Source organism: Schistocerca piceifrons, chromosome 10 (genome assembly GCF_021461385.2).
Source record: "Schistocerca piceifrons isolate TAMUIC-IGC-003096 chromosome 10, iqSchPice1.1, whole genome shotgun sequence".
Taxonomy (NCBI): domain Eukaryota; kingdom Metazoa; phylum Arthropoda; class Insecta; order Orthoptera; family Acrididae; genus Schistocerca; species Schistocerca piceifrons.
In genome coordinates this window covers 142560541-142574877 of record NC_060147.1, presented here as the reverse complement: position 1 = coordinate 142574877, position 14337 = coordinate 142560541, and the positions used below count along the sequence as shown (strand labels likewise).

The following is a 14337-nucleotide window of genomic DNA, read 5'->3' as shown; positions in this document are numbered from 1 at the left end:
CCTCTGATCATTCTCACTGCCAAAAAACACAGGGTAAGTGCCGGTGCTTCCCAGGTTGTACTCCACAGATTTTGGATGATGTCATTTCTCACAATCAATATTTCAGATATTTTTGTTACATGCTCCCAGAAAGATACAGTTCTATCAAGGAATACCACCAGGTACTTTGATGTTTTTCCTACGAAGGTGGTTTGAAAAGTTCTCACAATCACTACAAGAGGTCAACGCTAGCATAACAAGTTGTTCACGTGATATTCATTCGACTGTTGCCTGTAAACACGTGCCACATGAGTGCTCTTTGAAGAGAGCTGTGGAGGTGATTTGGCTCTTGTTGTTGTTCCCATGTAGCGATTTGCGGATTTGTGAAGATGTCGGAGGGGGGGGGGGGGGGGGGGGGGGGGTAAGACCCGCGGTGATTAACTACTTCTTAAAGAAAAGTATGAAAGCAAAGGATGTTCATGCCGATTTACAAAATACACTTCATATTCAACTGTTGCAAAGTGGACAAATGAATTTCAATTTGGTCTGGAGAACTTAGGTGATGATCAGTGCAGTGGTCAACCAAGATGTGTCACTACTCCAGAAACCATTGTAAAAATGCACAAAATGGTCACGGAGGATCGCCGATTGAAAATGCCTGAAGTTGCTCACGCTTGCCAGATATCATCTGAAAGGGTACATCACATTTTAATTCAAGAACTAGAAACAAAAAAATTATCTGCAAGATGGGTGCCGTGATACGACACTGCGTGCCCGCACATATGTGCCATTGCCATGGCAAAATTACACAAACTAAGGTATGAACTGTTGCCACACCCACCTTATGCACCTGATATGGCTCCAGACTTCCATGTCTTCACAAAGCTGAAAATTTTTTCTTGGTGGATGAAGAACTGATAGCTGGAGTTGACAACTATTTTGCATGGCTGGAGGAAACTCATTATCGAGATGGGTTCAAGGCACTGGAACATCATTGGACCAAGTGCATTAATCTACAAGGAGACTACATTGAAAAATAAAAATAGTTTCAGTGATGTAAGTACTTTTTTTCTATTCTGTTCTGAGAGCTATTCAAACAACCTTCGTAAGTGCAGCATATTCACAAACCGTATGTCGAGTTTTCTTCTGGCCAGTTTCATATTTAATTGTAAGCAGGCAACCTCCATTTTGGTGATGTTTGGTTGGAGTCTTCATTTACGAAAGTACTTTCCAACTACATCTAGGTCTGTCATTAAGATTTCTTCCGATTGTTCAACTGAGCTACACCTCGTTACAAGTACGCAGTTGTCAGCATAACTAAACTCCCTTGATTTTGTTTCTAGAATGTCTGCAGTATATAGGTTTAAGATAAGTGGTACAACGACTGGTCTCTTTGGTACACCACTTTTAATTTTTTTTTGAGGGCTGATGATGTGTCCCACGACTACTCTGAACACTTGGTCGTTACCATACTGTCAATTAGTCGAGTGGTTGGTTTGCAAGAAATTTTATGATGAAGCTCGTATATTATGTCTTTCCTCCACTTTGCATTGTAGGCCACTTATAGTTCAGTGAATGTAGCTGCAGTTTTACGTTTTCTTTGTAATCCTACCTTAATGCTACCATTTTCTTTAGCTTCAGCTGTTAAGAGTTCAGAATTCTTATTTCACATCGTTTGTGTGCACTTTGTCTCTCACTGCTCTGACTTCGCCACTAGATGTCGAGCAACAGCATTTGGATTAACTGTTGTCTTACTACTTTGTGTGGGGGACCCACTTCCTGGTTTCCTTAACGATGTCCATATCTGCTACTCAATGTCTGAAAATTCAGGCTTTCTACTGTTTCTGTCCACAGATGGAATATTTTTAAGTTCCACTGCTTTTGGTTAAACCAATAAAGTCTTAAGAATTTTCTGTGGTCTCATATTGGCATTGAAGGCTTTAAAATTTAGTTCACTGTCATACTGGTTAATAGTTAGCAAGAAGCTACTGCTATCCTCTATCGTAAAGGTTTCTTTGGCAACATTTCTGGCAGCAATCAGCTAAAATACAAGTGCAGCTGCCTGAAGACACTGCAAACATTTGGATGTTACTGAAAAAGTGGCTAACACTCACAACCTTTTCTGTGCAAAAAAAAAAAAAAAATAAATAAATAAATAAATCTGACACGAGAAAAAGTGAAGCATATACATAAATACACAACAGGCTGCAGAAGCAGTTTTGCCAGGAACACACACACACACACACACACACACACACACACACACACACACACACACACACACACACACACAAAAATATCCCATAGAGGAGTCTTTTCGATGTGGAAAGATGTAGAAGATTAGAAGATGTAAATTTGTAAAAGAATTAGGTTTTGGTGTTATGCTCTGACAGGTTTGTAAACACACATGTACCACTACTTTGACCCCTGTCTGTTCTAATGTTAATCCCTTGACATCTTTTTAACAGCTGTTTTTGGTCTTAGTAATATATTCATGCTATTCCATGTTTCATAAGAAAAGGTCAATAATGGTAGCAAAAGGGGGCATTAATGACGCTGTTGAAACTTTTTACAAGTGGCCTCTGCAAGTTGTTCTACAATAAACACCTTCAATCCCTCAAACCTACCAACCAATTCTTAGCACACACTTGTATACTCTGAACATACTATTCGATTGAATTTCCACCAAAAAAAATGATAAACTCATTAGTGAATGGGAATATATACAGAATACATGCAGTTTCTTCATTTTTAAATTACCTGTAGCAGTGATTGTGCATACTCCAAAATGTGGGTGCTTTATTAATTCTAGGCAGTGGTTCCTGTAATAACTTGTACATCCTTGGTAAAGTAGACTACTTTCACACCTTTTGGTCTTCTATGAGACGTACTGACCTGTATGTACTGAACCTTGTTCAGATTTAATACCCATTTGCCTTTAACCACCAGATGATGTTTCCAAATATTTTGTTAGTCGCATTTTCAGCAATGGTTCTCTGGTATTATTTTTTATTCTTATACTTGTACCATCTGCAAAACAGACCAAATCTGCAGCTTCTACCAAAGCAAGTGGCAGAGAAGCAAAAGAAGATCCAGAGTAGAATCTTGTGGTACACTGTGTATGACTACTTCGAATTCTGAGTGCCTACTGCTATGCGACCGACACGGAACTGATATGCACTGCCTTCTGCCACAGAGGATAAAATAAAAACTGAACTGCCTATGTCCACATTCCATAATATTTTAACTTTTACACGAGAATATTGTGGTCCACAGAGTCAAAAGCCTCAGCCAAATCACAAAATATTCCCAATGGTAATAATTCACAATTTCTTGAATCTACAACAACTGTACCTCTAGTGATGGATTTCTAATAGTATTATATTTACTTCTGTATAGTTTGACATCATCAAATTATTTAAAATCACTCATGGATAAAAATGCACTATAATTGGAACAGCATACACCAGCTTCAAATCACGAGTCGTGAACCACATAAAATCAACAAGGAACAGGTTGTCTAGAAATAATATTTAAATCCACACTGTAATAAAAACTTCACAGTCAGGTAACATGAGTCGGCAAAGTACTCTGACATGATGTAAGACTTATCCACCAAAGCAGAAACCATAATGAGGATGTTTGCAAGAAAGGTAAGGGGGAAAGCTTGTGAGACTTAAATCAACTAGTGCAATGTCACACCTCTGGATCATCACCCCTACCTCTGTGAAGCTGAAAAACAAGCCTATCCCTCCGGACAGTTTGAAGGCATAGTCGATGGTGTTCTGCAGGGCCTCGCCACACTTCGAGCACTTCTGTGTGTTGCACAAGTCTGGCTGCAGGAAACAAATTACAATATCAACAGGTTTTTCACACATTTACTACAGAAACATTTCACTCTGTAGAAACACACTCAAGATTAGTTAACACTGTATAATCAAAAATTTTCTTATTTTCTTATTATGCATAAATTCCATAATAAAATAAATTAATTGAAACACGCAATATTAATAATAAAGTACAAAATACTTAGAAAGGATAAGAGCACAAAACATGTTTGGAAATAATTACAGACCTGCTAATCTGAAATTCCCCGCCAGAAGTTCCAGCTGAGACTGGGAAGATAAGCAAAAAATTAATAGGCATTTGGCTGGCAGTCTCACGAGTCATAATACAAATCACCGACAAAGGAGGTCTCCAAACAAACTGGGGGCCTCATACATAGCTTGTTGCGCACACCCGTCTGTTTTGTGTATTCGAAAGTTGTTTGGAGATGAGGGCTGTCCACTACTCAAGAGGAGACTGGTGCGAGCTATACGCAACCAAAGGTACCCGACCTTATCGAGATATACGAACTGCTTATTTGTCAACTCTCTGCAGGTCCATTATGTCGAACCAGGCATGTTTGCACAAAGATATATATGTGTATATGTACTCACACAAAAAGTAGTATTGTCTCCCTTATCGAACCCACAGCATTTAAACACTGTCTCCAAATCCATCTGTGTTGTCGTGTTTTCAATTTTGTTCCATCCCTGAAAAGACAAAACCAAAAAGAAAATGTGTAAGCATTGCAGTACAACTATCATCTGACTGGTTTTATGATGATACATTCAAAGATGAAATTCACACGCCAAATGAAATCCATTCACTGAGTAAATAGGTACAAGGAAATATTTTTGCAGTTTAGTTGATTGGTTGGTTTAAAAGAGAGGGGGTGGGGGGTGGGGGGTGGAGGGGGGGGGGCCAAACTGCTAGCTCATCGGTCCCTTGTTCCCATTAAAATAATTAGTCCACACACTTGTATGCAGAACTAAAGATCGGTGGCTTGTACTTTCTCCAGTAAAGCTGGTCTTCTCAAGCAACAGATTCAAAATAGCCATTGAGCCAAAATATGTATGATATAATGATTGCTAGGTTCATTAATAAACACTTCATGCATGTTTTTACTTCAATTCACTGTTCGATGGAAATTTTGCACATTATCCACAGTAGTCTAAGACAGGGGGCAATGTAACTGAGGAAGTACGGTTACGGCTTAACATCCCATCAACACTGTGCCCATCAAAGATAGACAATGGTGACAACGTTGGGGTTTAACAGGAACAACCGATAGTGTCATCAGTCCTTCCATCCCGAAAATGCCGTGCTCTTAAAGTTCCACTGCACTTTGCGATAACTGGAAGAACTGGAGGCCACTTTGCAACCAGTTCAAATGCAGTGGACACTAAAAGACAAAGTAATCTTTTGCTTCCAATCCAGCAACTCTCTGAAGACCTGGAACTACATGGAATGTGCTCTACAGCCAGGAAATAATTGCCATAATTTTAATCTTTCCAAAGTGTGAGTAGAGCCCTGGGACCTTCCCCATTATTACAGAAAAACCCGAGCTTTGACTTCATGATGATGGATTTGGTCCACTGAACAGCCAGTCATCAGTGCCCCTACTTTGTGTCAGCACGCAAATGTTGGAGCGGTGGGGCCGAGAGAACAGTAATCCATCCACAAATTGAAAAAACTGCCTTTGTGACAAACAAAATTACGACACTTAAAATTGGTAAAAATTCTACAACTGCCTGGTTAGTCTATCCACTCAGAGCTCATTAACCATCTCTCCCCAACACTTATAGGATGAGACCCAACATCGTTAGAATATTTTGTCATACATTACACAGTCATCAGCAAGAATGGTGGACAGAATTCCAGGCAATATGACAGCACATAAACCACTATTAAAGTATTTAAAACACTGAACTGAGAGTGGTAAACTACAAACTTCATACACTGGTAATCTTCCTGCTGGCGGGGAAAAATTTACATCAGTGGAGAGTGTTATTCTCAGTCCTGATAGCAGTATTTCCTTCCATCGGTGTCATCAGCACGAAATCAGCACATCTGCATTCAACTAACATTTGTTATTTCCCACTTCTCACCATTCATTTTTGCACTAATGCACAACTTCCATCAGACAATGAGATGACTGTTGGGGGATGGCGCACCCAATTAGGACACCATCTCTACATTAAAAAGTAATCATCTGCCGAGACACAATAGGAACAATCTGGAGATGGCAGTTTTGTGTGTGTGTGTGTGTGTGTGTGTGTGTGTGTGCGTGTGTGCACGTGTGTGTGTGTGTGCGTGTGCGTGTGCGTGTGTGCGTGCGCGTGTGTGTGTGTGCGCGCGTGCGTGCGCGCGTTGCCTTTCCAGTGAGTGGAGACGGAGTTCCCGACAGAGAAAAGCGCGACACATTCCAATCGGCCGGGTATCGGGAGGGAAACGTCCCTCATTCACAAAGAGGACGAGGTACACGGGATAGTCAGGGAATCGTCAAATGGAGATGCCATAAGAAACCGGTAGTTGGTTCCATTGTATTTGTAGAGGGGGAATCCCAGCTTCCGTGGGGAGACGGTCGACGGGACTAGTGTGAAAGGCACCGATTGCCAGAAGCACCCCATTAGGGTCAAGTAGTTTCAGAATGGAAGGAACCTTTGAGCCACAAACCTGACACCAATAATCTCATCTGGACAACACCAGAGCGCTATAAATATGGAGAAGAGTAGCACGGTCTGCACCCCAAGATGTCAGCCGGGAGGCAGAGAGCATTAAGCTGCTGCATGTAGATAGTCATCAGGTTGTGTATGGGGCAGCCGAGTCAGTTCGTTAGCAAAAAGAACGCCCAAGAAACGGGACTGTGCTACAACACCTAGGTGCTGGTCACGTAAATAAAGTTCAGGCTCAGGATGTGTCCTGGGTCGACGGCAAAAATGCGTAACCCACATTTTGGAGGGAGGAAACAAAGTCGTGGCAGAGGGCCGATGCAGAGGTCGACAGGATGGCGCTTCGGAGCTGACGTTCGGCAGATGCTACCGAGTGGGAGCTGCACCGGATGCAAAAATCGTCAACGTACAATGCCGGGATAACCGGAGGCCAAACGGGGGCTACAAGCCTGTTGACGGTGACGAAGAGTACGACATTTGACACAGAACCCTGTGGGATACCATTCTCCTGGATCCGACGGGTGGAGAACGAAGTGCCAACTCTAACCCGGTAGAGCCAATGGGTTAAAATATCACAGATAAAAATTGAAACGGGGCTGCAAAAGCCCCAGTCATGGAGAATACTTAAAATGTGATGGCTCTAAGCGGTATCATATGCCGTACGTAGATCAAATACGGTGTCAGTAAAATCCTGTCGGATTGCTGCTTCCAATCTGAGCAAATGGTCAGTTGTAGATCACCCTTCCCGGAAGCCACACTAATACCGGGACAGAAGGCCCCGAGATTTGAGGACCCGACATAATTTGAAGTTAATCATCCTCTCACGCAGTTTACAAAGTACACTGTTGGGGCTAAACAGTCGGTAACTGTCGAGAGATGCCGGGTTCTTCCCGAGTTTAAGGACGGGGAACTATGCCGTTTCCCCTTTGCCTGGGGAAGAGAACCATTAGCCAAATGCTGTTAAAGACCCCGAGCAGACGTCACCTCTCAGTAATGTCCGAGTGTTGTATCATCTGATTGTGGATGGAACCTGGCCTGAGGCCGTGTCACGTGAAGAGGTACGAGCCTGCAAGAATTCCCATTCAGTGAAGGGTTCATTTTAGGCTTCAGTTTGGTGCGGGTCGAAAGAGAAGGGGATTTTGCCAACTCCTGATTTCTGCCAGAGGAAGGTTGCAGAGTAGAACGATGACCCCACGCTGTCGTCAAGTGTGTCGCAAGATGTTCTACGAGGACTGACGCATCAGACAGTGCACCCTATAGGATAACACCCCGGACAGTCTATTGTCGTTTGCAGTCCGGAAAGCTACAGATCTTTGAGAAAACCTGCAATGAGGAGGCACTCGTCCCTAGGGAGGAAACACATTGCCTCGGTGCTCGCAGCATTCCTTTTTACTCTGCTTAAGAAGATAGTAAGCCTTAGCACAGAGATGCTTAAAAGTGGTAAGGTTGGTCTGTGGAGAGAGTTGTATAAATCACTGCAGTGCCCACTGGCAGTCCTGGATAGCAACTGCTACGTCCTCGGTCCACCACAGTACCAGTCGATGGGGGGAGGGGGACTGTCATTGACGAGACATAAATCAAAGTCTGTAATAATTCGATCAATTAGAAAACCCCTACACGTCGAAGTGTCACTCCCTCACAGGATAGTGTGCGTTATAGTCCCTGAGGAGGAGATATAGGGGTGGTTGCTGCTGTATTAAGATAGGCAGCTCAACGTAAGGAAGTGGCTGTAGAAAGGTACACATTGCCAATGTCGATTGCTGGGGTTGTTCACACGTGCTGCTATTGCTTCCAGGTTGGAGCGAAGAGGGATCCAGTCACTGATGACATCACTGTAAACCAAAGTGCAGACCCCTCCGGGTGCTATCGCAGGTTCGGCACAGTTCTGACACGACACCTGACAACTGCAAAACGTTGAAGAGTGGTCATCACGGAAGTGCGTTTCTCGAAGAGCAAGACAGAACACAGAATAAGAGGAAACAAGCTGTTTTACCGATAGGTGACGGTAATATATTTTGCAATTCCACTGGCTTATAATGTGGTGAGAGTTCGTGTCAGATATAAAGAAGATGAGGGTAGGACATGTCACCGGGTCAGTGGTCGTCACTGAGAGGATAGGGCGAGATCTATATAAATTGGACCGATTCGGAGAGAGAAGGAGGAGGGGGCGATCCCCTCCGGGATGCTGGAGGAGCCTCGAACTTGCGCTGCTGTTCTCCTCCCTCCGGAGGGAGGTGATTATCAGTAGGGGAATAGGAGGCAGTGATGTCCAGGTCAGACAGAGGGTGAGCGGCTCTGGACCCTTCAGAGACTGGGTCCCTTGTCTGACCCGAGGTTACAGGCTTCCTATCTAGAGAACGCCAGTGAGGTGTGCTCTGAGAGGGAGCCCCCAATGTAGCAGCAGCCAGAGAAGAGAATTTCTTCACTGGCTGAGGAGGAGGAGGAGTAGCAGTTCCTTGAGGAGAAAGGACAGTAGCCGCTGGGGGAGGAAAGAGAAGGGAGACAGGAAGGGGGGTAAGGAGAAGGGGAAAAAATGGAAAGATGTAACTGAGGCAAAGATAGATGAGAGATTCACAGGGTGAAGTCTGTCAAAACTTCTTCCACGCCTCTAAGTAGATGAGACGGTCAACCATTTTTATTTCCCGGATTCCTTTTTCCTTTATATATGCTGGACACACTACGGCGAGCGGGGAAAATTTAGACAAGAACAGTTTACACAGACAATGGGGTGCAATAGCTCCCCACAAGAAGAGGGCAGCCACAGTCAACCACAGATAGCAGTGGCACCGCATCACGAGGACACGTGTCCGAATTTGAGGCAACGGAAGCAACGCGTGGGAGATGCAATGAATGGTTTGACACTGTATCTGTGTACCACAGCCTCGACCTTCTCAGGCAAGGTATCCCCCTCGAAAGCCAGGACGAAAGTGGAGGTCTCTACCCGCCTGTCCTCAGGACCTCTCTCGGCACGTCGGACGAAATGAACTCCACACGGTTCCAGATTTGCCCCAAGTTCATCGTCGGACTTGAGGAGAAGGTCCCTATTGAAAATTACACCCCGTGTCATACTGAGACACTCGTGAGGAGTGATATTCACTGGACCGTCTCCTAAACGGTCACAGGCACGGAGGGAGGCCGACTGGCTGGCAGAAGTTGTGTTTATAAGGAGGGAGCCAGATCTCATCTTGCTTAAGAACTCAGCTTCACTGAACTTGCCCACGTGTTAAAAAAAGGGGGTTTGGTGGCAACAAAAGTCTCCTCGTCAGCACCGGTACAGACCGGGAACTCGGAAAGGGTTTCGCCCCACACCAGTGGACTTGACGCTCCTCCGAGGGGTTAGCTGAGGGAGGATAGGTTGGGAAGGCAGAAACAGGAACTGAGACAGAACTATTTCTAACAATGGCCAGAAAATTTAACACGTTTTGTGAACAAAATGTCCGCCCCGGTACCACCCACTCCGATCAGGGGCTCGTCTTGTGGGCAACACGTAGTCACTGCAACGGTCACCTGTCACGACAGTCGTTACCAGGAGTTCCAACACCCTGAAAAGGTAAGCAAACACTCCTAGGCTGTCACGAGGCATTCATAGTGCAGGTACCAGCAGTGTGTTCCCTGTGGAGTCAGGGGGCTCAGCCAGATGAGTATATAACAGCCCCAGCACCTGGACTGGCTACCGAGCTGGTGACTTAGCGAGGAGGCAAAAAGGGCGATGGCGGAGGGGGGAGGGGGGAAAGGGGGGAGGGAGGAGGAGGAGGAGGAGGAGGAGGAGGAGGAGGAGAGGAACACATGCCAAAGATGCTAGGGAGAGTGCGGATATTACATTTAGAGATGGAGGTCAGCTCCCTAAGGGGAACCAAAAAATAAAAGTCAAAAAACTGGAGGGAAAGCAAACAAACCAAATCCGCAAGGGAGGGAGGGGAAGGTAAAGCAGCCCCAAAAAGAAGGAAGGCCTTAATATCTTGAGGACCCGTGCACACCACGCTGTGAAAAGAATAGAATAAGAAGCGTGAGCAAGGGAAGAGGGGATAGTAATGGCATAGGAAACAAGGAGTTGGGAATGCCAAACCAAAAGGGAAGGTATTCCACATCAACCAGAATACTATCAACAGGGCTAGTGTAAAAGTTACCAGGTACTAAACGGATTCCACAGTGGTGGACTGGGTACAAGAGGAGCAGCACAGAAGGGCAGTTGATCCGTGAATTTGACAACCGTGGTCCAGACGAGACAGAACTAATGCCCAATAAAGGCACAGAAGGACTGAACAATCCGCACCCCCAAGAGGCACGAGCAAGAAAGCGAAGGACTCAAATATTAGAACATGCAGCACAAAGTTCTCAGTAAACTCCCTCCCACCACTATTGCACGATACGCACCTGCTTTGCGAGGTGCTGCTGCTGCTCCTGGTTGACGGCCAGGCACGCACAGGCCACGCTGAACTGCACGAGGAACAGCAGGAACAGAATCAGCATGTACTGCAGGTACCAGTCAAGGAACAGACAAACACTAAAAGCACACATTGTATATTTCCACCCATTTACAGGGCAATTTTACTAACGTCTAAAAACTTTGGAAACTACACAGGTGGCACCGAGGCGAGTAATTTAATAACAGACAAACGGAGTCACAAATGTCAGGAAGTACCTCAAAGTTGATGACAGATGACAAACACGTGATGTCAGCAGATCGTATCGGTCCGTCACACCCGATCGTCCCGACCCGAGTCGTGTATTCCCGTCAGAGTGGCTCTCGGCCCGGATGCGCGACTAGTGTGTGGGGCTGAGGGTTCGAGACTCGCTTCTGGCAGGCGCACTTTTACTCGGCCCCTGAGCGGGAGATGCCGGGAGCGGAAGTTTGCGATCGGCCAGTAACTCACCGGCTGCCGAGATGAGCCCCACCTCCTTTCCCGGAGCAGCCACCTTACAACTCGTAAAAAGAATTAATAGGTTAATATCCCAAGAAGTGATACGAAAGTTGACTCACTACGAGGACCAGGTACGGCCTCTTCACTCTCTTTTGTAAATGATATTAACGATCACTATGCACAACACTACACACGATCGACACTACATCCACACTGACTGCTTACTGTTACGATGCATAATCCTGCTCTGTAACTAATGTTGACAGCGACCGTAAACATTCTGGAGCAGCACGAAGTTAGCCCACTTCCACCAATCGTAGAGGGGCCAATTAAAAGTGCGTGATTAGTATGCTTTTCATCATGTTAAGCATTTGTGTGTTTACACTGATGTAAGATTTGTTATTTTATTTAGCAGTCCTGTGGTCTCCGCTGGTTTTTTGCAAAGTACAGTACAACAAAAACCTACCATATTGCATCAAAAGCAAATGATTCTAAGCTTACAAACTGCATCATTACCAATAAATAAACTACATTTTCTTTCTAAACAATGTCTGTAAATAAAAAAAAAAGAGGAGGGTCACAATGGGGGGAAAAAAAACAAAAAATAAGATAGCTTTACCTTTGTTACAGCAAGGACAATAATTTTGCAACTTCTACATTTACAACAGGTCTCATTCATAAAAGGTGTTCGAAAACTGCACGGTTTGCTCGAATGAAGGTATTGCATCGCTCAATTTATTCCTGAGACCAATCATTGCAAGTCACCTAGGGCTGTGCCACGTTCAACATTCCTCATCCATTTTCAGGGTATATTCCAACATTTGAACCCCATGTGTCTTATATTAAATTACATATAAAGATGTGAAGCAAACACTAACAAAGAGATAGAGGGGCTGGCCAGTACTTACCTCAGCTCAGTACAGCCGATAGACAACCATGCCTCCATCCTTGCTACCCTCCCTGTTTTCCTTTCCCTGTTGCTTCATAACCTGGGTTGTGAGTAACTGAATCCACTTTCCCTTCTTCCCTTTCTTTCCCCTCTCTCCTCCCTGATGAAGGAACAAAGTTCCGAAAGCTAGGAACGTAAATTCTCTGTTCTGTTTTTTGTGTATCTATTGGCTGTACTGAGCTGAGGTAAGTACTGGCCAGTCCCTCTATCTCTTCGTTAGTATTTTTATTACATTACTTGTCTCGGCATCATTTATGTCGCTTCGGCAGTTTTTGTACATTAATAACAATCACCCTGAATACATGTAATGCACCACATTTCATTTAAAAATTAGGATTATACAACTTTGCCAAAATTTTGGGTGAAATTGAAGTAGTCAGCAGAAGAAAGTACTAACAATTTAGTGAGGATTAGTCCAATCACGCAATCTGTCATGTTTTCGATAGCTCTGCATGCTGGTATGAAGTTGATCCGTATGTTCCACTAAAATGTGCTGTTTACTCCACAAATAGTTTTGTCTTATTGTATTTAGTTTCCAGTCTTCGAATTTAACCAAACACATAAAATGTAGAACTCGTGGGATAGCACTGTCTCCTGACGACTCTTCAATCATAAAATAATAACACATAAAATGTAGAACTCGTGGGATAGCACTGTCTCCTGACGACTCTTCAATCATAACATAATTTTGCATGCACGTGCCCACACACACACACACACACACACACACACACACACACACACACACACACACACACCAGAAACTCGTGTGCACTCAAATTAGCATACATATTATATATGTTCTACATTACATGTTCAATGGCCATGCTTCCAACTGGACAATTAACATTTAAAAATACTATTAGTGGGCACACACCGAACATACAAATCCAATGTCTAGAAAATACAGCTGGCTGCACCTGTCAGCTTCCAGTCTTCCCAGTGTACAAGCTGACACAGTCCCTTGTACTATCTTTGCTTTCAGTACGTATGTGAAAAAGTCACAAAGCAAACTCATATTGTGTGGATAAAGGACACTGATACAATTTCCAGACGCAAAACAGGACAAAGTGGCTGAAATTCACAAAGACATTTGTGGGCTTTCAGTAAGGAGTTACAGAGTGCAATGATGGAGCCTGTACAAATATGTACAGTGGAGATATCAATATGCTGTTGTTATTTTCAGTCCAAAGACTGGTTTGGTGCAGCTGTCCATGCTACTCTATCCTACAAAATTCTCTCCATGTATAACTCCTAGTACTGTTTTTTCCTTCAAATTTCAAGTTTCTTCACGTACAATCACTTAGTTGCTTTTTTTCCCATTTGTTTTAAAAAGAATTTTAAAATCTATTTTGTTGAAGCTGAAGACAAGGGACCCATACAGCAGTCGAGATGATGTGCTGTGTTACTACGTGTTCTTTGTTACTGCTTATTTTTGTGCTCGAGTGAGACCCCACAATGAAATTTTCATTCTGCAGCAGAGTGTGCTCCAATACGAAACTTTCCTGGCAGATTAAAACTGTGTCGGACTGAGGCTCAAACTCAGTACCTTTGCCTTTTGTGTCATCTACCGAACGAGCTACCGGAGCACGACTCATGGCCTGTCCTCACATCTTTACTTTTGCTAGTACCTCATCTTCTACATTTCAAAAAATTTTTACAGAAGGCCTCGTGCAAAACTTGCAGGACTAGCACTCTCAGAAGAAAGGATATTGTCTCGGGGTTGTTTCCACAATGAAATTTTCAATCTACAGTGGAATGAGTTCATTTCAGTCAAAAGTTTGGACATGAGGAAGTTACGCATAGATTTAGATTTCTTAAATAAGGTTCCTTTTTCTTGGGATACAAACACTTTCTGCCTTAGTGGCAAACAGGCTACGGAAAATTTAAGGAGACACACGGTATGGCAGAAAGAGGAGTTAAGTTAATGTAAGATTTCAGGAGACTGTTAATAGTTTATGAAGATCACCAGACATGGTAGCCTAAATGTAAAAAAAAGGTGCATTCAGACATTCTGTTTATTCTGCTATACAGTAGTACTTAAAATTTC

General features: G+C 43.8%; 1 protein-coding gene across 2 annotated transcripts in view; it reads right to left on the bottom strand.

Annotated features, from left to right (window-relative positions):
• LOC124718821 (tetraspanin-31) overlaps positions 1–14337 on the bottom strand; it is a 59884-nt gene that overhangs the window by 16895 nt on the left and 28652 nt on the right. For both annotated transcript variants that reach the window (XM_047244440.1, XM_047244439.1), the window contains exons 3-5: positions 10851–10949; positions 4419–4514; positions 3702–3815 (exon numbers count right to left, since the gene is read on the bottom strand). In XM_047244440.1, the coding sequence (XP_047100396.1) occupies positions 3702–3815; positions 4419–4514; positions 10851–10949 (309 nt within the window). The remainder of the gene's footprint in view (positions 1–3701; positions 3816–4418; positions 4515–10850; positions 10950–14337) is intronic.